General features: G+C 39.5%; 1 protein-coding gene across 5 annotated transcripts in view; it reads right to left on the bottom strand.

The window, feature by feature from the left end:
• The window catches only part of LOC140476882 (intermembrane lipid transfer protein VPS13B-like), a 957,534-nt gene that overhangs the window by 464,548 nt on the left and 466,271 nt on the right, over positions 1-26,715 (bottom strand). For all 5 annotated transcript variants that reach the window (XR_011960620.1, XM_072569770.1, XM_072569768.1 and 2 more), the window contains exons 20-21: positions 25,770-25,879; positions 15,776-15,923 (exon numbers count right to left, since the gene is read on the bottom strand). Coding sequence is in view for 4 of the 5 variants with exons in the window: in XM_072569770.1 (XP_072425871.1) it covers positions 15,776-15,923; positions 25,770-25,879 (258 nt within the window). In the remaining variant the exon portion in view is untranslated. The remainder of the gene's footprint in view (positions 1-15,775; positions 15,924-25,769; positions 25,880-26,715) is intronic.

The raw sequence follows: 26,715 nt of genomic DNA, 5'->3' as shown, positions 1-26,715 counted from the left end.
GTGTGGCTCCAGCCAGCTTCTGACGAACTCCAGTACAACCATGTTTACATGGTAAGTTACACTATCTGATGGTTTTCACATTGAGACAGCTCTTCTATTTTGGGGACTATGGCATGATGAGTCCAGAACTGGAAGACTGATAGTCCCCAATTTGGCACAATTTCCTGCAATTCTTCCTCTAATGTGATACTGAAGTCCTAGCTGGTATGGTTCAGGGAAAATTAATCTGTTACTTCTGTACTGAAGTAATGTAGATCAGGACATGAGAAGAAGACAGACTTTATTATGCCAGTCTCCTGTCTTGAATAAGACAGCTTCTGAAACTGCTGCCAATATTTAAGTCAGACCTTCTCAGGAGCTGACAGAAAATTGGTTGGGTCAAATTCTCTTAAGCAAATGTTTCAATATGATGCATGCATAATTCATAAATGAGAAAAGTATTAATTTTAGTTTCATTGAAAAATATAAATTCCTCAGGAACTACGTTATAATGAAGAATACAATTAGTGTCTTACCAAAAATCACCTGGCCAAAAAAAGTGAAAGATGTTTTTCTCACCTATCAAAAACAGTTAGAATATTTGGAAAACCAGTCAAGTCACAACAATTTGTTGTGTTAATTTACATTTCATTCAAAATTCAACAGTTTAATAAGATTTTCATTTTATTTTGTATTTTCTCACCATATCTCAGCAAGATTAATGTGACACTTGACAAAGTGCATCAGGAGAAAAGGATGAAGAAACATTGATTTTCCTGCTCCTCGGACGCTGCCTGACTGGTTGTGCTTTTCCAACACCACACTCTTTCAAAAAAAGCATCAGGACTAAATTTTATCTCAAGTCCGACAAAGAGCTTCTCTGGAGGGATGCTTCATTGATTTGTTTGTCATGAACATATTAATGTGACACTTGCTGTGTTTTATTTTAGGAATTTAACTCCATCTGCTCATGTGCTGCAATACAGCTAATTGACACATTTAAGTTGCAGCTAAGTAAGTGGATGAGGCTGAAAGGAACAGAAAAATAGTTTGATATGGGTAGATGAAGAACTGTGGAAGCAGGGTCATGCAGACCAACGTGGACCTGTTTATAAATTTATCTTTTTCTACACTGTAAAACATATATAATTCGTAAAACTTGCAATTCCTCAAAATAATAGACAAACGTGGCTTTTAAAACAGGAATATTTCTATTTTGTCATGATCAGACAGCAAACCTGCCATTTTCACAAGGCTGATGATTGAGCGATGCATGTCTTCACAATTCACTTCTTCACCAAAATTATGGATGACTTATATAGCAGTGATGCAGAGCACAATTAGTTTTGGTATTATTAGTTAGCTAGGAGTCTTGGAGCACTGTGTTAGTGTCTCTAGCTCTGGGCGAGAAGGCCTGGATTCAAGTCTCACCTGCTCCATAATTGATATTTTAAATAAAATATCAATTATGGAGCAGGTGAGACTTGAATAAAATATCAATTATTATTCATCTGGCAATGTTACCATCAACAGTCAAAATATTTTAGACAGTTCAGATACAAAGTTGAATCTAATGTCACCAACATATACTTGAGTTCCAATAGTGGAACAACATTATCTGGAATTCTTTTTCCAATTTACAATAAGTCCTGTTTTCATGTATCCCACTCCATAAGAGGCAGGAGGGTATTTGTGGTGTCATTGACTAGTGATCTAGAACTTAAGTCATGAATTCAAGTCACTGCATGATTGATGTCAAAATTTGAATTCAATAAAAATCTGGATTACAAAGCTGGTCTAATGGCAACTATGTCAATTGTCATTACAGGAAAAACTGCTACACTATTACCTTTAGGGAGAGAAATCTGCACCTATGCCCTTTAGGGAAGAAACTCTGCCATCCTTACCTCAATGAGACTCCAGACCAACAGCAATGCAATTAATTGCCTTCTAGGCATTTGGGATAGGCAATAAATTACAGCTTAGCCAGTGATGCACAGTGGCTCAATAGCTAGCACTGCTGCCTCACAGTGCCAGGAACCCAGGTGCGATTCCAGCCTTGGATAACTGTCTGAATGGAATTTGCATGTTCTCCTAGTGTCTGTGTGGGTTTCCTCTGGATGCACTGGTTTCCTTCCACCATCCCAAGATGTGCAGGTTAGGTTGATTGACCATGCTAAATTCCCCATAGCGTCCAGAGATGTACAGGCTAGGTGGATTAGACATGTGAAATGCAGGATGACAGGAATAGGATAGGGGGGGAGGTCTGGGTCAGATGCTCTTCTGAGGGCTGGCATGTACTCGATGGGCCAAATGGCCTGCTTCCACGCCTTAGGGATTTTATGATTCTAGGACTGAAGTACCAGGCTAAACTGACCATCTCCAGTATGTAGTTGACAAGGACAGCAATCACAGAAGAAATAACCTCAGCTCCCGAGATACACCATCAGATAGAATTATCCATTAACTTTTTACAGAAAGTGTAGGTATGCTGTAATAAAATTACAGATATTGCACAAGATCGGGCTTGGCTCTGACATTCTCTACAGTTGAATCATTTTCCAGGGCTCTCATTTTGAGTTTTCATTTAAAGCCAGGGAAGGGATGGAGAGGAAAGGTGAAAAAAGAAAAATAAATTAGCAAAAACTCTCCACTAAGTACTATATCCTAACAGCTGGCTGCTATTAGCTTGGACTGGCTCTAAAAATCCAGGCCCCTGAGTGCAAACACAATTTTTAACCTACTGAGTCACACTGCCTACAGTGAACTGTTGTAAATTACTTTATATTTGTGTTACATTTTTGAGATCATCAACATAAGTTTCTGAACTTTTAATGTATGGAATATAAAAGCAAAATTATAAGAAATGATTTGCACATGAAAAGTATTTTTGCATACATCTGAACTTTGCTTTTTCACACAGAATCATGAAGTTAGCAAATGTCCAAATAAAGCAGTTCTCCGGTTGTTTTTAAAGTCTAGAGGCAGTTTTGCGTCAAACCACAGCTCTGACCATTTGTTGGAAGCATTTGGGATGGACAGTCAAACTAAGTATAAATTAAAACAGTTTCACAATTCTACTACTTATGTTGGAAATTTGTTATCAATTAGTAACATTCAGGCCTGAGTCAGGATTCCCCAGATTTAAGTCCCACTCCATAAGTTGAGCACCAAATCTAAGGCTGAAACTCCAATGCAATGCTGAAGGAGTATGGCACAGCTGACGTTTCAGACTTTTGGTTAGAGCCTAAAATGGAGGTTCCTTCTGCCCTGTTACATAGTGTAAAAGATCCACTGGTATTATTTCAAGGAAGAGTCAGGATGTTATCCTCAGTTTCTTAGTCACTGCATCACACAAAAGAGTGTATCTGGTCATTGCCACATTGCTATTTGTGGAAATTTACTAAGTACAAATTGGCTGCTGCATTTCCTATAAAGGTAGACAAGCGAAGGCTGGAAGAACACAGAGCAAGCCAGGCAGCATCAGGAGGTGAAGGCAACATTTCGGGTGTAGTTACACCCGAAACATTGACTTCTCCACCTCCTGACGCTGCCTGGCTTGCTGTGTCCTTCCAGTCTCCTACTTACCTACCTTGGATTCCAATAGATGTTTGTCTCTAACCACATTTTCTACAACAGTAATAACCCTTAAAAACTACTTCATGGTCGAGACATCTGGTGGTCATGTAAAGTGATATAAATGCAACTCTTTCTTTCATCTTCAATTACAAATGAACATGCTGTCCTATTTATGGCAAAACAAAGTTGAGAAAATCTAAAGCATGAACCACAAAGCAGACTGAATCTATCAAAATAATCCTCCAGTAACACTTTTCTCCTTTCCCAGTGATGGAAATTATACACATAAGACTATTTCAGAATGAAGAGTAAGATCTAAGTCTTCCTATGAATGTCTCACCAATTTACAATTAAACTTCAGAATTCCTTCCCTACACTGAGGGATTTGGATTTAAAAAGAAGCATTTAAGTAATCGTCCAATTACTCATTAATTTTCAGGAAATCCCAAAGCAGTTCTGACAACACACTTAAACAAACAGAGCTAACATTTATGTACGTGATTTCCAAACTAAAACATTTTAACATGTTTAAAAGAAGTTGAAGCAAAAGCACCTGTTTCTTATGACAACTCATGAACAAAGCCATGAAAATCATCACTGCAATTTCTTTTAATGGAATCTGTTGCCCATTTGCTCAGCATCCAACAGTTCTACATAGTGAACCTGACTTTCCAATCTCATGACCGAGATAAGGTTCAGAATTCCTATTTGCTTGAAACTTATTGTGTGACGAAAAAAGAAAGAACATATTGCAGAGAGGAAGAGGAGGATGAAAGAAGGAAGAGGGAGAAGAGATGAAGGGGATTGAAGGGAGTAGAGGGGTGAAAAGGGGTAAGAAATGAGCGAACCGCAGAAAGTGAGGCAGGGTAGAGACAAGGGAAGAGAGTGGGGAAAGCAAGAGGGTGAGGAAGTAAAACAGTGGGGCAAGGAAGAAGGTAGTGGATGGAAGAGATTGAGGAAAGAAAAAAGTTAAGGGAAAAAAGATGAAAGGGAAGAGGGAAGGAAAGGAAGAATTCCAGAGCTTCAAAATTAAATTTTGAACATAAAATCATAGTAAACGTCAGCAACCATTGAAGTAATGAATTAATTCAAAGCTACAAAGCCTGATTTCTAAAACGCATTGAGTCTTAAAAGCTTAATATATAATATGGATGGTAAGTAGCTAATCTGCAGGATGAGTGCAATAGTAAATTTCAGCTAATACTGAAAGTAAATAATATGTGCAGTGCACTAGCCATTGAGTATAGAATCACTTTACGACTTCAAAACCAAAGAGATGAAGGACTACTTGCTTGGGAATGTACTGAAGACTACAAGGATAGGTAGAAATAGAAATAATCAAATGCTGTACAGATAATGAAAGCAGTGGAAAGTATTGGCTTTGTCTGATGAACGGAGGTGTAAGAATGGTTTCTGTAGTTTTGTTTAAATCACATTTGGGTATGATAGTTCTGCAACTTTGAAGTTTGCATCACATATTGGCAGGATGATTAAAAAGGCATTTGGTGCACTGGCCTTCATTGTTCAGTTCTTTGAGTATAGGAGTTGGGAAGTAATGTTGAGATTGTACAGAACATTGGTGAGGCCTCTTCTAGAATAGTGTCCAGTTCTGGTCACCCAGTCCTGGAAAGGATATTATTAAGCTGGAGAGGGTTCAGAAGAGATTTAACAGGATGTTGCTGGTTGTGGAAGATTTGAGTTATAAAGAAAGGCTGGAGAGGCTGGGACTTTTTTTTCACTGGAGTGTTGGAGGTTCAGAGGAGAACTGACAGAAGTTTATAAAATAATGAGAGGTATTAATAGAGTTAATGGTAGTTGTCTTTTCCCTAGGATAAGGGATTTCAAGACTACAGAGACACATTTTTTAAGGTGAGAGGAGAGAAATTTAATAAAAGACGAGAGGCAAATCTTTTACACAGAGGGTGCTTCACATGTGGAATGAATTTCCTGAGGAATTGATGGATGTGGGTATAATTACAACATTTAAAAGTCATTTTGATAGGTACATGATAGGAAAGGCTTGGAAGGATATGGGCCAAGATCAGGCAGGTGGGACTAGTTTAGTTGGAACTGGTTGAACGGAACTGGTTGGACCGAAGAGTCTGTTTCTGTGCTGTGTGAATCGATGATTCTATAACTTCAAGAGTTAAATAAACAATTTGGACAGTGTAGTAGCCAGGCTGCTTGAGCCAAAAGGTATTTTCTGATTCCACATTTTCTTGAGGATTGGGAGTATATAATTATTTGCTCCCATCATCAAATCACAGATTTTATTCATTAGGCCTAAATTCTGTGCCATAAAGTTACTTCACTGGGAAATTAAACCCTGAAATGACAGCATCGCTCCGAACAGTGGGAGTAAACAAATGAATGTGTGAAAGATGCCAAGCAAGCACTAATGGCTCTGGAGTATGAAACCATTTTCGCCATTCAGATAAAAATAAATTCACAGGTTTTATTAATTGTGCATTAAGTATGTATCATATAGTTCACTTGCTTAGAAACTAAAGCATTATTTAAAAGAAAATGCAGGCAAAACCTATCATGAAAGCCTAAAGGCATTTAAAAAGCATATAAATCAAATTGCAGTCTCTTTGTGACACAGGTTTCTCCAGCTGACAGTGTCATAATTACAGCAATTTTTTTAAAGCCTCATGCCAAATTCAATTACAACAGGAAATACTTCAGTCTTTTACATCTGTTCCACAATACAGTAATTGTTAACTATGGGAGTTTATTTTCTTCTAGAAAAGCAATCATTCTGTTTATACTAGATTGCACTCAGATCACTACAAATTATACAACTGCTTCTATAATTGCAAATCAATGCCTAATTGATATTAGGAACAGACGAAACTTTATGACTGTTTAGGGAATGCGTTTTTCACTTTATTGGCTATTTCACAAATATCTCAAGACGTGTTTTGCTCTGTAATGTACATCGCAGTATGTTTTTCAATTTTAAGTTCACACAAAAGCTAGTAATCTGCTTACATTATGTAACCCTTTCGAAAACTTGAAAGGGGAGACAGTGGTTTCGTGTTAATGTCATTGAAATCATAATCCAGACTCCCAGATTAACAGTCTAGAGATTAAAGTTCAAATCTCATGTGGCAGCTGGTGGAACTGTAAGTCAAGTAATTAATATATCTGAAATGGAATGCTCATCTCAGTAAAGGTGACAGTGGCAGCTATCACAGACTGTTGTAGTCACCCAGCTAGTTCACTGATGTTCTTCTGGGAAGGACGTCTGCTGTCCTTGGGAGATAATGAGGCCTGCAGATGCTGGAAAAGTCAGAGTCAATGAAGGGTGGTGGTTGAAAAAGCACATCAGGTCAGATAGCATCTGAGGAGCAGAGAGTTGGTGTCTCAGGCTTGATCCTTCATCAGTTTGGGGAGGGGGAAGGGGCTGAGAAATAAATGGGGGAGGGGGGAGTGAGGCTGGGAGAAAGGTAGTTGGGAATGGGAATAGGTGGGCAAAGGTAGGTAGTGATTCTGAAGAGTTGGTGCGAAGGGTGGAGCGGATAGGTGGGAAGGGAGATGGACCAACCAAATCCATCCTTCTGCATTCATCCATTTCAACTTCCCTCCCCATTCTTCACTCACCTCACCCCACCACGAAATGTCCATTCTAGGCTTCCTCCCCTGCCGAAGCAAAGCCACCCTCAAACTGGAGGAGGAACACCTCATCTTCCACCTAAAGAGCCTACAACCACACGGCCTCAACATTGACTTCACCAGTTTCTTAATCTCCCCTTCCCCCATCGCATCCCAGATCCAACCCCCCAACTCAGCTCTGACCTCTTGACCTGATCTATCTGTCCATCTTCCTTCTCACCTATGTGCTCCACACTTCCCACCTACCTGTCACAATCACCTCCTAACTTCGCCCACCTATCACCATCCAAATTACCTTTCCCCGAGCCCCAGCCCCCTCCCTCTATTTATTTTTCAGGCCCCTTCTCCCTCCACAGTCCTGATGAAAGGTCAAGGACTCTCTTGCTCCTCAGATGCTGCCAGACCTGCTGTGCTTTTTCCAGTGCCACACTTTATCAGTCTTATGTCTGTGGTCATCAAAGTTTTGGAAATAGTTCTGAGGGATAGGATTTATGACTATTTGGCAAAGCATAGTGTGATTAAAGGCAGTGAACATGGCTTTGTGAGGAGCAGGTCATGCTTCACAAATCTGATTGAGTTCTTTGAGGAGATGACAAGACAGGTCGATGAAGGTCAACCAGTGGATGCGATGTATATGGACTTCAGCAAGGCATTTGATAGGGTTCCCCATGGTAGACTCATTCATAAAGTCAGGAAGTATGGGATACAGAGAGATTTGGTTATCTGGATTCAGAATTGGCTGGGTGACAGAGACAGAGAGTGGTTGTAAATGGAAAGTATTTTGCCTAGAGGTCAGTGTTGAATGGGATCCCGCAGGGCACTGTTCGTGGGCCTCTGCTCTTTGTAGTTTTTATAAATGACTTGGATGATGAGGTTGAGGGCCGGGTTAGTAAATTTGCATTCTGGATTGGTGGTGCTGGAAGAGCACAACAGTTCAGGCAGCATCCAAGTAGCTTCGAAATCGACATTTCGGGCAAAAGCCATTCCTGATGAAGGGCTTTTGCCCGAAACGTCGATTTCGAAGCTACTTGGATGCTGCCTGAACTGCTGTGCTCTTCCAGCACCACTAATCCAGAATCTGGTTTCCAGCATCTGCAGTCATTGTTTTTACCCCTTAGTAAATTTGCAGATGAAACAAAGTTTGGAGGTGCCGCCGATAGTATCAAGGGCTACTGCAGGCTGCAGCGTGACATAGACAGGATGCAGAGCTGGGCTGAGAAATGGCAAATGGAGTTCAACCTGAATAAATGCAAAGTGATGCATTTTGGAAGGTCAAACTCAAATGCTAAATATAGGATTAAAAAGGGCTTATGCCCGAAACGTTGATTCTCCTGCTCCTTGGATGCTGCCTGACCTGCTGCGCTTTTCCAGCAACACATTTTTCAGCTCTGATCTCCAGCATCTGCAGTCCTCACTTTCTCCTATAGGATTAAAGACAAAATTCTTGGCAATGTGGAGGATCAGAGGGATCTGGGTGTACAAATACATAGATCCCTCAAAGTTGCCACCCAAGTGGATAGGGTTGTTAAGAAAGCATATGGTGTTTTGGCTTTCATTAACAGGGGGATCGAGTTTAAGAACTGTAAGGTTTTGCTAGAGCTCTATAAGTCTCTGGTGAGACCACACTTGGAATATTGTGTCCAGCTCTGGTCGCCCTACTCTAGGAAAGATACAGAGGCTTTGGATAGGGTGCAAAGAAGGTTTACTAGGAAGTTGCCTGGACTAGAGGGCTTACCTTATGAAGAAAGGTTGAATAAGTTCGGACATTTCTCTCTGGAGAGAAGGAGGAAGCGAGGAGACCTGATCAAGGTATACAAGATAATGAGTGGAATAGATAGAGTCAATAGCCAGAGACTTTTCCCCAGGGCAGGATTGACTAGTATGAGGATATTAGGAGGAAGGTATAAAGGAGACTCAGGAGGTAGGTTCTTTACACCGAGAGTTGTGAATGCATGGAATGTATAGTCAGCTGTGGTGGTGGAAACAGAGGCATTAGGGACATTTAAGTGACTGTTGGACATGCACATGAATAGCAGTGAGTTGAGGGGTGCGTAGGTTAAGTTTTCATATTTTACATTAGGATTAAACCTCTGCACAACATCGTGGGCCAAAGGGCCTGAACTGTGCTGTACTTTTCTATGTTCTATGAATCTGCTGTCCTTACCCAATTTGTTCTACATGTGATCCCACACCCCAGCAATATGGCAAATTCTTAGTACCATCTAAAATGGCCTAGCAATCCATACAATTAAAGGGTAATTAGGCATGGGTAACAAAAGTTGGCCTTGCTAGCAATCCCCACAATCAATGGAAGAATTTTTTAAAAACTAGGTATAGATTTGCAAGGGTATTGCTCGAGGCAACAGTTCTGCCTCTTCAGACAGAACACTGAGTTCCACTCTAGCCAGTTGAGGACATAATCCAGGTTAGTGCTTCAGTGTCATACGGAATGAATGCTGCCATCCATCAGATGCAAAGTTAAATCCAAGCCACGTCTACCTTCCAAGATGGATGTAAAAGATCCCCACACAGCATCTGAAGAGCTGTTCTCCCTGTGCCATAGCCAATGCTATTCCCTCAACGAAGAAAAGATTACTGTTGTGAAACTACTCTATGCAAACATTAGCTGCCATATTTCATAAATAACTTCAAAAGTACCTATCTGTCAATTAGGCAGTGTGGAACATCTAAAGGCCATGAAAGGTGCAATATAAAGTATTAATTAGGTGCAAGGTAAACCCTAAAAGCATGGGAAGTCCTTATGTAACGTAAAAATCACAGTAAGAATTTAGAATGTATTGATTGTGAAGGTATCTTATACCTTTTTCAGGCTACAGCATGTAGTGTACTATTTACATTTGGCTGGAAAAAATTGTCTTTCCAACCTCACTTATGATTGACACCATCTCAGATGGATTTCAAAACAATTTAAAAGTTACAACTTCTGGTAAATGCTGTTACGATCTATGTGCACACGGAGCAGAAACAGAAGGTTAACTGACAGCTATTTGGCTCATGAAATGGAAGTGAAGTTGAATCCAGGTTGTAGTTTTGCTGGCAAGGCCAATATTTGTTGCACATATACAATTGCTTTATAAGTGCTGGTGGTAATCCACAGACTTGAACCACTCAGTCCATCTGATGTAGGTACTTCCAGAGTGCTGTTAGCAAAGGAGTTCCAGGATTTTGATCAAATGACAATGAAGGAAGAGTCATATTACTAGAGATCAGAATTGGAGGAGAAAGTGAGGACTGCAGATGCTGGAGATCAGAGCTGAAAAAGTGTTGCTGGAAAAGCGCAGCAGGTCAGGCAGCATCCAAGGAGCAGGAGAATCGACGTTTCGGGCATGAGCCCTTCTTCAGGAATGAGGAAAGTGTGTCCAGCAGGCTAAGATAAAAGGTAGGGAGGAGGGACTTGGGGGAGGAGCATTGGAAATGCGATAGGTGGAAGGAGGTCAAGGTGAGGGTGATAGGCCAGAGTGGGGGTGGGGGCGGAGAGGTCGGGAAGAAGATTGCAGGTTAGGAAGGCGGTGCTGAGTTCGAGGGATTTGACTGAGACAAGGTGGGGGGTGGGGAGGGGAAATGACGAAACTGGAGAAATCTGAGTTCATCCCTTGTGGTTGGAGGGTTCCGAGGCGGACGATGAGGCGTTCTTCCTCCAACCATCGTGTTGCTATGGTCTGGCGATGGAGGAGTCCAAGGACCTGCATGTCCTTGGTGGAGTGGGAGGGGGAGTTGAAGTGTTGATCCACGGGGTGATTGGGTTGGTTGGTCCGGGTGTCCCAGAGGTGTTCTCTGAAACGTTCCGCAAGTAGGCGGCCTCTCTCCCCAATATTGAGGAGGCCACATCGGGTGTAGCGGATGCAATAAATGATGTGTGCGGAGGTGCAGGTAAATTTGTGGCAGATATGGAAGGATCCCTTGGGGCCTTGGAGGGAAGTAAGGGGAGAGGTGTGGGCGCAAGTTTTGTATTTCCTGCGGTTGCAGGGGAAGGTGCCGAGAGTGGAGGTTGGGTTGGTGGGGGGTGTGGACCTGCTGTCCACCGCATCTCCTCCACTTCCCGCTCCTCCACCCTTGAGACCCGCCCCTCCAACTGCCACCAGGACAGAACCCCACTGGTCCTCACCTACCACCCCACCAACCTCCATATACAGCATATCATCCATTGTCATTTCCGCCACCTCCAAACGGACCCCACCACCAGGGATATATTTCCCTCCCATCTCCTATCAGCGTTCCGAAAAGACCACTCCCTCCGTGACTCCCTCGTCAGGTCCCTGTTTTATTAGATCTATTAGTGATCTAATAAAACAGGGATTCTGGATTTGGCTGGAGTTTCACTGATGCCACTTCATTTTTGCTTGAGTTAACTTTTATTTTTTAAAAGTCTCAGGATTCTGCATCAGCAGGACTATTGAGCCTCGCTAGGGAAGTCCTACAGGGATGCACTATTTGGGTAGTAATTGTAACCACAAACCATCTGTGCAGATGAAAGCAACTCCACTGAGTGGGATGTGAGGGTTCCCACATACTTGATGCCAAATTTGACGGGCTGAGAATTTACATTTGATGCCCCATTTATGTGGGAATTAATGCTGGTACTTGTCACTACATGAAGTTACTACTTGCTGCATAAACATTTATTAAGATATTTTCTTTCATGAGACATGGGTGTCACTGACAAGGTTGAAACATATTTTCCAACCCTTCTAGAATTGATGTGAATTTGGGGTGGAGGTACAGTGTTGTTAGGGACAAGTTTCCATGATTTTGATCACTCAACAATAAGAAAGTATGATGTATTTCCAAATCAGGCTGCTGAGTGGCTTAGAAGGGAACTTGCAGGTGGTATTCTTATGCAACTGATGTCCTTGTCCTTCCAGGGACTCCCCTTCAAAGGGAGTTTGGCAAGTTGCTACAATGCATCTGATATATAGTACACAATGCTGCCATTGTGCATCGATGGTGGAGGAAGTGAATATGTCAATCAAGCAAGGTGCTTTTAACAGGAAATTTATCTTTTGTTTGAAATTTTATTCACCTGCTAATTAACATTTGAATTACTCTGATATTAGCTGGTCTGTTCCAGAGGGACTTAACAAAAAAGTGAAGTCTTGTCTAACAATTCTCTTTCCATTGGCCTTGTGAGAAATCCTACCTTGTGGTCCCTTTTGGGATTGTCAAACTCCACACTTTTCTCATTTTCAACTGCAAGTATAATTGTCTTTTGAAAGCTACTATTGAACCTGCTTCCACCACTCTTGTATTCTAGATTATTATACCAAAGTAAAAAAAAATTCTCATCTTCTCTCTTGCGCTTCTGCACACTTCTTTAAATCATCCAAATCACCCACCCACCCTGAGACCCCAGAATTCACTTACACAATGTTTATCTGCTCCAATGAATAGAAAGTAAGGAAACTTCACAGGACTTTGACATATCATTGCAGTCTTTGGAACCTAACTAGAATTTGTATTAGCCAGCCTCAACAAGCAGCAGCAACAAGTTTTATTCTACAAAAATCCAACAACAAACCACAATGTAATGGGCTGAAGCCCAGTAACGGTAGGCTTTTTTTAAAAAAACACAAACCCCGGCAGTAAAATTCCTGCACAGAAATTAGGGGATGAAGGAATAATTAATACAAAAACAAACTACTTCAGAAATCCAAAATAAAAACAGAAAATGCGAGACATGCTTAGCAGGTTTGCCAAGATCTGTGGAGAGAGAAAAACAAGGTTATATTTTAAATCATCGATCTTTCATCTGAAGAAAGGAAGCATTCCCTGAATGAGGGAATGAGAAACCATGTTGCTCACAGACTTGTGCTGAGCTTGAAATTTCCATCTCCGAATGAAGGACTAACAAATTTTAATGATAATAATGTATATATCATTGAATTTGGGGCAGATTGAGTTTTGTAGCAGATGCAGAAAATTACAGGAGGATTCTGCTGAAGAAGAAAAAAACAATTAAATCACGAACAGTGCAGCCGGTGTCTGAGTAGATGTACACTGATGTGACAGGCTGTTAAAACTCGAATCCTCTCAAAACATTCTTTGTGCTTATTGTGAATAGGAATGTCCATAAGGAGCCCACACTTTCTGTAAGAAAAAGCATAATTTGTATTGGATAAACAGTGCCTTTTGGGGGTGACATTCACCTTTGGCAGAGGCTCAAAACACTGAGCTACCATTAAATACTTCAGCCAATTATGCCTTTCTTGACTTGAACGGAAAGAAAATAATGTAACTGATCAGATAATCTGTTTTAATGATTCGAAGCGCCTTGGGACATTTTCCTACATTAGTGCTATTATGTAAGCCTTGGCTCTCTCAACAATTGAAAACCCATTTGCAAACCAACACAGTATTGGGCTTCTGTAAATGGACAAACATCTTATTCCCTGCTCTTTCACAGTGAGTCAGTTACCAAAACCTACTCCATTAATTAATAATTTCTATCCAGGCTGCTTCTGGGAACTCAGTTGGTCCTGTTATAGCAGCACTTTTAATGGTTACTAAAATTTTGCTTATCGACAACATCACTCTTCCACTCATTTGGAGTTTATATTGCTGCCTTCACCCCAATTGTTCTATTGTTCATTTTAGGCTGGTATTGGTTTAATTATTTTACATGAACCCCTGTTAGACTCATCACACATAGTTTAGTCCTATTAGTTGTTTAGATGTTCTGTATCCTTTCTGTATCATTAAAGCTATATATTCAGAAAACAGTTGTACATCAAATCCATTTCTGCATTATCCATTATTTTAATGACATTTTGAAGTTCACTGAGCTTCTCATGCTCTCCACTGCTCCAAAGGACAGTAGACCCAACTCTGATATTATCACCTTTATGAACATTGCTTGAAATTCATACACACAGTTTTGTATTCCCTTTCAGTTATTTAATTGTGCCAACCACAGTATCATGCATGCCAACTTGTCACATGCCACAACTATACAGAAGAAACAGTACGGTTTCTGAACATCAAATAACAACAGAAAATAAAGAAACTAGTCAGCAAGCCTGGCAGCATCTGTGGAGAGAGAAAAACAAATGAATACTCTGATCAATGACCTTTCATCAAAATAAATGAATGGTCATCGAGCTGAAACTTTAACTGTGTTTCTCTCTCCATAGATGCTGCCAGACTTACTAAGCATTTCCAGGACTCTTTTTTTTTGTCATATCACCAACTGTTTCCTGTTATGATTATTGGGTGGATCCAGCATGAATAAATCTTTGGGAGGGTTTGAGAATATAAATAGCATCAAGTTATTTCCTCTAATCTATAAATCATTGTCAAAGGGACAGTTCAGAAGAATCATTTTCACACTAAGGGTTATGAGCACGTAAATGATATAAGAATTTACTGAAAGTCAAACACAATAATTCAGTCACAATTAGATAGCTCACCCAAAGCAAAACAACAAGTTTCATTTAAAGAGAAAGAAAACTGGATTAGAAGGATATAGCTAATTTCCACGCTGAAGTTGTAATGTTCCTGTTAAGTACAAACCAAAAGTGTTTCTAAATTAGGCACACAAAACAGTTATAGCACAGGAGGAGGCTATTGTGCCTCACTGTTCAGGTACACAGACAAACAAATAATTCCTCCTACGGTTACAGTTTAAATAAAACTTAATCAGAAAACATTGAGAATTTCTAAAACAAAAATTAGTAAGGGAACCCGTTCAACTTCGTGGATTTTCCCCTCCTATTTTATTTGCCCTTTCTACCACAGGTGAAGAAATGAAAATCAAATACATAAAAGAAGACCAAATTAACCATTCTATGTGGAGAATATATTTAATATATAACACATCAATATTATGTATAACGCATCCACCAATTTTTTAAAAAGTGCTTTCTCAGCCATATCAACAAAAGTTAATATGTGCCTTCACATGCTGGGTACTGACTGATAGAAGCCAGCGAGAGAACCAGCACTTACTTAGCCATGAAGTGCCTGCACTCGTCACATAAACATATAATAAATCACCCAGATGAGAAATGGAAATTTTGACACAGTTTGTGAAAAAGAGAGAAAAATTGGAAATTCAATTGAAAATTTTAGAATCTTACAAATATGAAGATTGTGTGAGAGCAGCTGTACAAGCAGCAATTTATTTGTCCATTTCATTGCTCCATAGGTTGTATTACACCATAGTATTCTCATTGATGGAAATGGAAAAATCTTTCGCAACATCTTAAATATGCATTCATGAGTATCAGCTGACCACTTTAATTTAATACATTCATAGATTAAGGTGAGGGAATAACAAGAAAACAGTTATTGATTCTCAAATGGGACTATCAGAGAATGGTTACTCCAGTCACTTTCAATCATATTTGTGCTAATTAGCTTTCGAACTAAAACATGTTTTAAAATCATGTTCTACTCTTACAGTTGATCCTCTCTGATAAAACTGCTCAATTTTAGCTCAAAATTTCATGCATTTCTTTTAATTCGATACCTGTGATTCTACTTTATGTCCTCGATAGACATTTGTTGCAAGTGTTGTCAAATCACATCTTTTTATAGCTGATCACATCATTTATGAAGTACTTACTGAATGAAAACAACCTACCTGTCGCCGTTTTTGTTTTGACAGGACTGCTAGCATATTCAGAGGCCTGATTTGATTGCTGCATTGCCAAAGGCGTACTGCCAACAGATACCTCATCCTCCTTCTTCCTTGTTGTTGGCATGACTAACTGAACAGCTCCTGCAGATTGCTGCAAAAGTCGGAAAAACACATCCAGTGTCAGCTCTAATTAATCCCAGTTCAAGTAAAGCACACTTAAAGACAGAGATACCCTCTTGCTCTGTTCTGTTCCAAACATGTGCCTTAGCAATCAGCCCTGAGGAAGCATCAGTTGGCAAGACATCATATATTTCCCGTTTCAGCCATCCTATGGAATGTTATTTAACATGACATAATTTTCTACAATTATTGGCTGTTTTGCATTGAGAGTCCATATCCACATGAAACTAACCCGACACTGCCTGAACCTATTTCAACTGAGAGTCTTGCAACAAACAGACAAAGCCTCTTTGTTTCTCTTCCTCCTCTTGGTTACAAAGATAAAGCCCCCCTTGTCTCTACTTCTTTCTGCACTTCGAAAAATGTTCTCAAAACTTCTGACTTTGGTCACTTGGTTTATTACCTCCTTTTGTGGCTCATTGTAAAATATTTGTCTGATAATACTTCAGTGAAACATCTGAGTAAATTTTATTATTCTCTGGACAGAATATAAGTTCAAGTTGCTGTGTCTATTGCCTTGTGATTATTTCAGTATCTATATATTTGTTAAAAGGTGCACTTCATTGTTTCTGTTATATTTCCATTTGATGTGAGAGTCACACACAAGGCTGCTACTTGCTGTCCATTGCCGATTTCACTTGAATAAAGTGACCTGCTCAGACATTTCAGAGGCCAGTTAAGAGTCAACCACATTGCTGTGGGTCTGAGTCACATGTAGACCATGCAAGACTGGCAGATTTCCTTCCCTAAAGTACATTAGTGAACAGTATGGAATTTAACAACAGCAGAAAATGGCTACATAATCATGTCAAATTAGCTTTTAATTCCAGATAGTATTCAAATTTCAAATTCCACTTTTTGTGACTGTGGGAATTGAACTCATGTCCTTGAACATTAACCTGGGCTACTGGATTAGTCACTCAAAAAAAAACTAGCATTTCATCATGCCTCTTGAAAACTGATGCAGAATTTCAGGACAAGAGCTTTGGAATCAATTCTATTTATATGATTCAGATTAACTGGGTAAGTGTTTCAGAAAAAAATACTTGCATTCATACAGCTTAGCATTTAAAAACATATATTTCAAAATACTTCACAGACTGAACTAGCATTCGGTGGTATGTTAAAACAAAAATCCTGGGATTCTGGGGGTCTTTGGCTGGGCCAGCGTTTATTACCTATTCCTTATATTCATGAAGAAAGTGAAGTGCTTTCTTGAACCATGTGGTGCTTGGGTAGAGGGACACAAAGTGCTGTTTAGAAGGGACTGCTAGGAGTTTGACCAAGTGACAGAGAAGGAATGATTTTATCGAAAGATGATAGAATGACCATATAGTCAGGAAAGTGTGTACCTTAGAGGGAAACTTGCACATGTAGAGAACCCATGCATTATTGCTCCAGGTGATCAATGTTGCATGTTTACAAAGTGTTGACAGAGGAGCCTTGGTGAATTACTGAAGAATATTTTGTAGATGGCGCACAATACTGGAAGTGTGCATCAGAAATGGAGGAAGTAAGCATTAATAGTGGCGGATGAAGTGCCAGTCAAGTGTTGTGCATTGTACTGAGTGCTTTTTAGCTTCTCAAGTGTTTTTGCAGCTGCACCCATCCAGGTAAATGAAGAGTACCCCAATACACACCTGACATGTGCCTTGCAGATGGTGGTGAGGCTTTGAAAGATAGGTGGTAAGCTAGTCAACAAAGAATCCTTAGCCTCTGCCTTGTTTGTACAGCCATAGTACTTTCATGGATTGTCCAGTTCTGTTTCTCGCCAAAGGTAATTCCACAGGAAGTAGGTTGATGAGGATTCAGCAATACTAACACCATTGAATGTTAAGGAATGATGATCATATTCTCTGCTATTGAAAATGATCATTGCCTGGAATTTCCTTGGCATGAATGTTCCTTATCAATTATCAGCAAGTCCGGATATTGTCCAGTAAATGGATTCGAGTGCTCTGGTATCTAATGTCATTGAATCAGGAGTGAGCATTCCCACATCTGATCTGATGATAGAGAGAGCATTCATGAAGGAGATAGAGATGGCTGGGACTAGGGAAATCTCTAAGGAACTCCTGGGATGATGTCCTGAGGTGGAAGTGAATGACCTCCAAAACCACAAGCATCTTCCTTTATGCTACATGTGAATGTACTAAATTTTGGTGGCACAATGGCTCAGTGGTTAGTGCTGCTGCCTCACAGGGACCCAGATTCAATTGCATCCTCAGGCGTCCGTTTGTGTCAAGTTTGCACATTCTCCTCTTGTCTGCGTGGGTTTCTTCCGGGTGTTCTGGTTTCCTCCCACTTCCAAAGATGTGCAGGTTAGGTGAATTGTCCATGCTAAATTGCCCATAGTGTTCAGAGATGTGTAGGTTAGGTGCAATAATAGGTCAGGGATAAATGTAGAGTAATAGGAAAATGGGTTTGGATGGAATACTCTTTGGAGGGTCCGTCTGGACTTGCTGAGCCGAAGGGCCTGTTTCCACACTGTAGGGATTCTAATCTTCTAATCTAATCTACTTGACATCAATCAGTGGAGTGTTTTCCCTCTTATTCCCACTGACTCCAGTTTAGCTAGAACTCGTTGGTAGCACAGTCAGACAAACGTTTCATTCCTGCCCAGAGCAGTAACTCTCACCTTACGTCTGGAGTTCAGCTCTAGTCCATGTTTAGAACAAGGCTGTTTTGAGGTCAGAACCCAATCTGAGTGCCAGTGAGCACATTATTGCCGAGAGGTGTTGCTTGATAACACTGTTGATGACAGTTTATTAATTTTGCTGATGATCGAGGGCAGGCAATTAGTTAGTTTAGATTTGTCCTGCTTTTTCTGTACAGGACATACCTGGGTGAGTTTCCATATTGTCAGACAGATGTCCTTGTAGTAGCTGTTCTGGAACAGCTTGGCTAGGAGCATATTTAGATCTGGAGACCAAGTTTCAGTACTATTGCCAGAATGTTATTCGAGTACATAACCTTTGCAATATCCAATGCCTTCAATTATTTCTTGATATCATGTGGAGTGAATTGAATTAGTTAAAGACCAACACTGTGTTGCTGGTGACCTCAGGAGATCCAGACATTTCATCATGCAATAGTTTCCTACGATTGCAATGTAATGATTGACAATTAATTGTTTGATACTTTTTTTACACTGAGGGAAGTGTGTTTCCTAGTACCATGGGGAAAAAAAGCACCACTGGATCTTTAATATCCACCTGAACTAGCAGACACACATTCAGTTCAAAATCTGTTAAGAAGCAAACAGCTAAGAGCAGGAGTAGTCTATTTGGTCCTACAAGCCTGCTCTAGATTAATGGTTCACCAAGGAGGCAAAACTTCTTGATTCATTTCGACTCTTGATCCAAATGCAATTGTCAACTCCACTTTCCTGCAATTTCACTATAAAATCTGATTAACTTTGCCTTGAGTATACTTTAGATCCCTGCCTCTCAGATTCACAACCCTCAGAGAAAAGAATCCCTCCTCATTTGTGTCTTACATGTGCAGCCTCTTATTCTGAGATTATGTCCTCTTGTCGATGACTCTCCTGTAAGGATCTTCACTGTCAAGTCCCCTAAGGATCTTGTATGTTTTAAAAACATCACTTCTCATTCCTCTAAACTCCAGTGCATACATACCCAGCCAACTCAACTTCTCCTCATAAGACAATCCCTCCATACCTGGCATCAGCCTAGTGAACCTTATCTGAACCACACAAGAAAAACTAGGAGTAGGAATAGGCAAATCAGCCCCTTGAATCTGCATCATTATTTAATATGATCATGGTTGATCTCACCTTGGCAATTCCACTTCCCTGCCTGCTCCTTTAAAATCCTTAAATCTACCACCCCTTAGCCTAAAACTATGACTTCTCACTCTAGTTGCCCCACAAGGGGAAAACACTCACTCTAAATCTAGTTAAAAATCACACAACACCAGGTTATAGTCCAACAGGTTTGTTTGGAAGCATTAGCTTTCAAAACGCTGCTTCTTCATCAGGTGGTTGTGGAGCAGGACCATTAGACACAGAATTTATAGGAAAAGGTTTACTTTGCTAAATCTTGCTAAATCTACTTTGTCAATCCTTTTTAGCATCTGAAATACCTAAGATCACTTTTCATTCTTCTAAACTCTAGAGTATAAGAGCTCAATCTCTCCTCAAAGACTAACACCTCACCTCTGGAATTAATCTAGTGAACTTTTGCTGAACAGCCTCCAACATAACTATATCAATCCTCAGGTAAAGCCTCCAGATGCAGTCACATCAAGGCCTTATACAATTGCAACGTTTGTTCCCAACTTTTATACTCTGTTTCTTTAGCAATAAATGCCAAAAGTTGATCTCCTTACTACCTACTATACCAGCATGCTAGCTTTCTGAGCTTCCCAGGCACCCAAGTCCCTCTGCACCAAAGCACTCTGAATTTTCTTTCCATTTAGATAATAAGTTGTATTTTTTTGTCTTCTGACCAAAGTGGATAATCTCACACTGATCCACATTAAACTATACCTGCCAAAGTTTAGCTCATTCACCTGATCTATACATATCCATTTGTAAATTTCTTATTTCTACACTGCTTACTTAGTCACATATTTTAGCATCATCTGCAAATTTGGCTATAATACAAGATATTGGAATAGCTTGGAAATAGTTGGGCCCAAGGACTGAACCCTATGACACTCTACTAATCACAGCTTGCCAACCAAAATGTACCCATTTATCCCAACTCTGTTTTCAGTTGGTTAGTCATTCCTTTATTCTGGGTTAGTGGTGCTGGAACTGTACAGCAGTTCAGGCAGCATCCGAGGAGCAGTAAAATCGACATTTCGGGCAAAAGCCCTTCATCAGGAATAAAGGCAGAAAGCCTGAAGCATGGAGAGATAAGCCCACCCCCACCCTTCTCTAGCTTATCACTCCACGCTTCAGGCTCACTGCGTTTATTCCTGATGAAGGGCTTTTGCCCGAAATGTTGATTTTACTGCTCCTCAGATGCTGCCTGAACTGCTGCGCTCTTCCAGCACCACTAATCCAGAATCTGGTTTCCAGCATCTGCAGTCATTGTTTTTACCTAGTCATTCCTTTATCCAAGCTAATACATATTACTAACCCCATGTGATCCTACTTTGTTTGTTAAGCTTTTGTGTGGCATCTTATCAAATGCCTTCTGGAGATTCAGACATACCACATCTACAAGACCCTCATTATCCACTTTGCTTATTACATCTTGGAAGAAGTCTTGCAAATTAGTCAAACACTATTTACCCTTAATAAAATCATGCTGACTCTGATGGATTGTGTTTGGACTTTCCAAATGTTCTTTTACTACTTGCATTTTTGTCTTGGACACCCTCCAATATCTTTCCTTAGATAAGGAGTCCAAAATGCAGAAGGACCTCCCAATTCATTTGTGCTGTAGTTTTCTATAGGCTTCACTGAAATAATATTATCTAACAAGCAAAGTGGATATTAAACGCTCCTATACTTCCTACCAAGGTGCAAAACCTCATTTCTCATATCATTGTCCACCTGCCAACATTTTTGATCACTTGCTTAAGCTGTCAATATCCCGCTGCAGACTCTGTGTCACCCTCATCACTTCCTTTCTCACTATGTTAGTAGCCTGGTTATAAAATATTTACTTTTCCCATTTAAGGTATTAAGATATATTCTAAATAAATATATAATAAATAATTGTGACTCCAGCATTAAACCTTGTGGCACTCCACTAAGTTTCAGGAAATGCTCCCCTTATCCAGACTCTATCTTCTATTAGTTAGCTAATCCTCTCTCCATGCTAATGTACTACCTCCCAATACCACTAACTAATCTAATGTAGGGCACCTTATCAAACAACTTCCAAAAATCCAAATGTATTACATCCACTGCTTCTCCTTTACCTATCCTGCCTGTTAACTCCTCAAAAAACGCTAATAAATTTGTCAGGATGATTTCCTCTCATGAAGGCCTGGTGTATGTATTTATAAACTTCCGCTGTTACAACCTGTATAATAGACTACTCCAGAAATATTTAGATAGACATATAAACAGTCAGAGCATATAAGGATACAGACCATGTACAAGCAGATCAGATTAGTTTAGAATGGCACCATGGTCGGTACAGAATCTGTTCTACATTTTAGTTTTAGATGATCTACAGAATATTATTCAGGCAAATCAACATGAAGAACATAAATGGAAGATGATACTTTTTTATTCTTGCATGGGATTTGGACATCACTGGCAAGGCCAAGATTTGAGCCATTTCTGATTTGATGCCCATCTCCCGAACTGAGGAACTTACTCGACCATTTCAGAAGCCACTCAAGAGCATTACATCCAGATTAATTATCTGGGATCATAGATTTGAACCCCACCATGGCAGATGGTGAAATTAATTGAACTGAGAAGTCAAATTGCTGTAATGTAGACTGCTATAGATTGTCTTAAAAACCCATCCTACTCACTAATGTCATTAAGAGAAGCAAATTTGCTATCCTTACCTGGTTCTGACCTTGAGGAATTAAAGGCTACGGGGAGAATGTGGGTAAGTGGAGTTGAAATGGCCATCAGCCATGATTGAATGGCGGAGTGGACTCGATGGGCCGAATGGCCTTACTTCCACTCCTATGTCTTATGGTTTAAACTATCATTGATAGCTTCATGATCACCATTACTGCGACAAGGTTTATGTACCAGATTTCTTAAGTGAAGTAAAATTCCACTAGCAGCTGTGTTAGGATTTGAACATTGTCCCCAAAGAATGGGCCTTTGAATTATTAGTCCAGTGACATGACCATTATATCATCAATTTCCCCAAATTGGAGAATTAGGGTGGATAGCTGGAAGCAGCTCACAAAAGAATTATTTGTATATATACTCAGCCTTGAATCCTAGCAACAAATAAAACAATAAAGATTTACTAATGTTGCTTTCTGATCCTTACAAGCCATTTTACATATAATGCATCTTCTTCTATTAGCCTACGCAAACCCTGTGAAAATGGCCATTTTCACCAATCTACCATCGAAGTTGCATCAGAGAGGAGAAAAACCAGAGAAATTTCAATTCCAGTCCCCAGCAAACAAATCAAATTTCACACATACATCAAGTGCAGAAAGATCTAACAATTTAACTTAAAGTTCTTAGGTATCTGTTTCTCTCTGATATTTTGAGACTTGTGCCTTAACTTGGCTTTTACTGAGGCTTTACAGTAGCTTCAATTTCACTGGTGAGTGGCTAAGCCAATCATATGAAGATGATCCAGCTTTAAACTGAATTGTTCCTCAACAGTAAGGCCAAAGTCAAACATTCGAACTCCTAACCCTTGTCCAGTAATTATTGTTGCTGGCATGGGCGCATTTGTTTGAACACCAAGAGGACAAATCAAAGACAGCTGCAATACCCCACAGTCATTTCTAAAAAAAAATACAACCAGGGGTCACTGGCAACTCCAGTACCTATGGTCCGTCTCTAGTTTCCCTCAAACCGAGAGGCTTGCTCTGCTATTTCAGAGGACAGTTAAGCACATTGCCTTCAGTCTTGAGTCACATTTAGAACAGACCAGTTTAGGGATAGCAGATTGTCTCCCAAAAAGACATTAGTGAAGCAGATAGATTTTCATCGTCACAATTACAAGACAAACTTTACATTAAAGATTATGTTAAGACGGCTGTTGCAATGGGATATGAAACAATTTCCTTAAAGCTCTACTTGGGCCTTTGGATTACAAGTTCAGTGACCTTACCACTAGGCCACCATCTCTTCTTTAAATTATTTATGATATTCATACATGAATAATGCTCATTTCAATACAGTATTGTGGATGTCTAGCATCCAGGGAAACTTATAGCAATAGAGAGTCAATGAGTTCAGAAGAGTGGGGTGTATCATTGGTAAGAAGAAAAACACCTTTTGCTATGTAATGTAATTATATGTGAGCTAATGGAAATTGACTGCTATTTTGACTGCCATAAATATATTAGGAATACACTAAATGACAGGATTGAACATTCAAAAATGCCCAATGTTATGTATAAACCAATCACATTTTATAGACCCGTTTTAAAAAGCAGCTCATTAATGGGGCTAGGTTCCGAGGTTGTGTGGATTTTCTCTTTAATAAAATTACTGCTGGTTTCAATCTTTCTTGAAGTGCAATGAAATACCATGACTGACCAGCTGAAAGCAAACAATAAATTAAATTAAATTTTAAAATCTCAGTAAGGAAAATAAAAATTGATGGAACTATTTATTTCAATTGGTCCTGTCAATTTTGACAAAGAACATAGAGATATGTGGCATGAAAGTGTTTTGCGCATTTTATAGGTAAATGAGTTTGACTAGAACACATTTTACAACATGCTTATTTATATTATATATTAACTGTTATTTCAATCACTGCGTATACATATCTACATTTTTGCATACATTTGCTATGGTGGTGCTCAGAGTGAATAAGGAAATAATTGTTAAATAATCACAGCAATTCTACTGCCATGAAGGTCAATGCCTAGGCTATGATTTACTGTGAACAAATAAACCAAATTTCATTTTTATTAAGTAGTAATGTGGGATTTTTTACGGATGCCTTGGGGATTACATTCCACAAGTTCATTCAGTGTTCTGCAGAACTAAAGGAGCAGCCTTCATTTTATTTATAATATATTTATCTGTATTTTTAATCTCATCACGCTTACTAATTTTTAAAGGTCAGCTCATGCAACACAAAATGCAGTAGCTGGAAATAACTATCAAACAGTGTTGCAATATTACAAGGCAATTTGGAGGATCTTCAAGGGGGAAGCAATTCATGCTTCAGCAGCAAAAGAGAAAATAGGGTTTAAGCGAATCAGCCGACAAGGTAATAAGGACCTAACCGTATCAAATTAGTAAGGTTCTTTTTGTACTTGCTCATGGAATGTAGGCATTGCTGGCAAGGCCAGTAATTATTACCCATTGCTAAAAGAAGTTAAGTGTTAAACACATTGCTGTAGGTCAGAACCAGGTAAGGATAGCAAATTTGCTTCTCTTAATGACATTAGTGAATAGGATGGGTTTTTAAGACAATCGATAGCAGTCTACATTACAGCAATTTGACTTCTCAGATCAATTAATTTCACCATCTGCCATGGTGGGGTTCAAATCTATGATCCCAGATAATTAATCTGGATGTAATGCTCTTCCAAGGATCAGTGAGGACTCAATGGGCTGAATGGCCTGCTTCCATACTGCAGGGATTCTATTCCATGCTAATCATTAACTATGGAGAAAAAAAGTGACCATTATGGCTTAAATGTTTGCTGTCAAAGTTCAACTCATTGACTTCCAGTTAAAATTAATGAGGAAAGGCACCCTATTTTGCTCTGTGTCTTCGACAATATTTATACTTTCTTACAAATCAGAACATAGTCAGGTACTCGAGATATGCGATTTGTTGTAAAAAAAAATAACCCATTAAAGACATGCAAATTTGGGCCAGGTAAGGCACTCAGCTCAAAGTACTTCAACATCTACATTTCCATCTAAAATTGTGGATATTGTTCTTTACATGTATAGATTTGTAAACCCGTATGTGCCACTTCAGAATTCTTACAGAAACTATGTTCACTTTTAGACAGTGGGAATATTCCAGTGTATCATACTTATTCTTAACTTTAACCCAATTATAGTAACATTTATTGATTGTTTTCATTGCAATGCCAAAATATAACACAATGGTATTTGGTTTCAATAAAGTTACAGAGCATGATATTCATGACAAAATAAATGCAGACAAGTTGCAATCTTCAGACACTCATCCCATCATGGTCTCATTACCTGTGATCTATGTTTCACATTCGTTTTCTGAGGCAGCTGAAGAAGCCATACATAAAAGATTGGGTCCACGTTGACTGCAATTCCCTGCACACAGGCCAAAAGAACAGCACCTAGAAGGAAATAAAAGCATCATTGTTTAATAAAATTACTAATTAGCCATCACGGTCAGTGGGTTAGCTTTGTTAACTTGAAATCACATCAATTCTGAATTAGGCCACAGTGAAAGACGGACATTTTACCTGAATTCAAGTCCTCTAATATTAATTTGAACTATTCATAATTGGACAACCTGTAAGCTGACCTGGGCTTTACGTTTCTTTTTCTGGACTTGGTTTGCAAAAGTTGACCATTTTTAGAGACCCTTTACAAACAAGTAGTTTGGAGGGATATGGGCTGGGTGCTAGCAAATGGAACTAGATTGGGTTGGGATACATGGTCAACATGAACGAGTTGGACCAAAGGGTCTGTTTCTGTGCTGTACATCTCTATGACTCTATGGCTCTCAGTAGGTTCCGCTTATCTGACAAAAGCGGACAGCCATCTTATGCTTCCAGTGATAATCTCAGGACACTCATAAAACAGAATAATGATTAGCAACCAGTCACCAATAAATGTCTGGTTTGAAGCACCTTAATTACACTTTCAATTCACCAATCAGTGGTGAATAAAGGCTGCATTTTATTAATTTCTCCTAATTTCATGAACTTTTTTTTGAGAAGTTTTGTTAAAACAATGGGAAAGCCCTGATCAATCACCTCCAAAATCTTATCAGTAGCATTATCCTTGAAACTCAAGTTATCAAAAATAAGAGCTTGTTCATGCACAAGATAAAGTAAACGCACAAACACATTTCATTCTTTTCAAGTGAGAGGCAATGTATACACATGCACAGAACCAAAGAAATCTTAAATCCAACCAAATCAAATTGTTGACAAGTCAAATGATT

The sequence above is a fragment of the Chiloscyllium punctatum genome, chromosome 5, assembly GCF_047496795.1.
Source record: "Chiloscyllium punctatum isolate Juve2018m chromosome 5, sChiPun1.3, whole genome shotgun sequence".
NCBI classification, from domain to species: Eukaryota; Metazoa; Chordata; class Chondrichthyes; order Orectolobiformes; family Hemiscylliidae; genus Chiloscyllium; species Chiloscyllium punctatum.
Note: the sequence above shows the minus strand (reverse complement) of the source record. Positions and strands in the feature narration are given on the sequence as shown.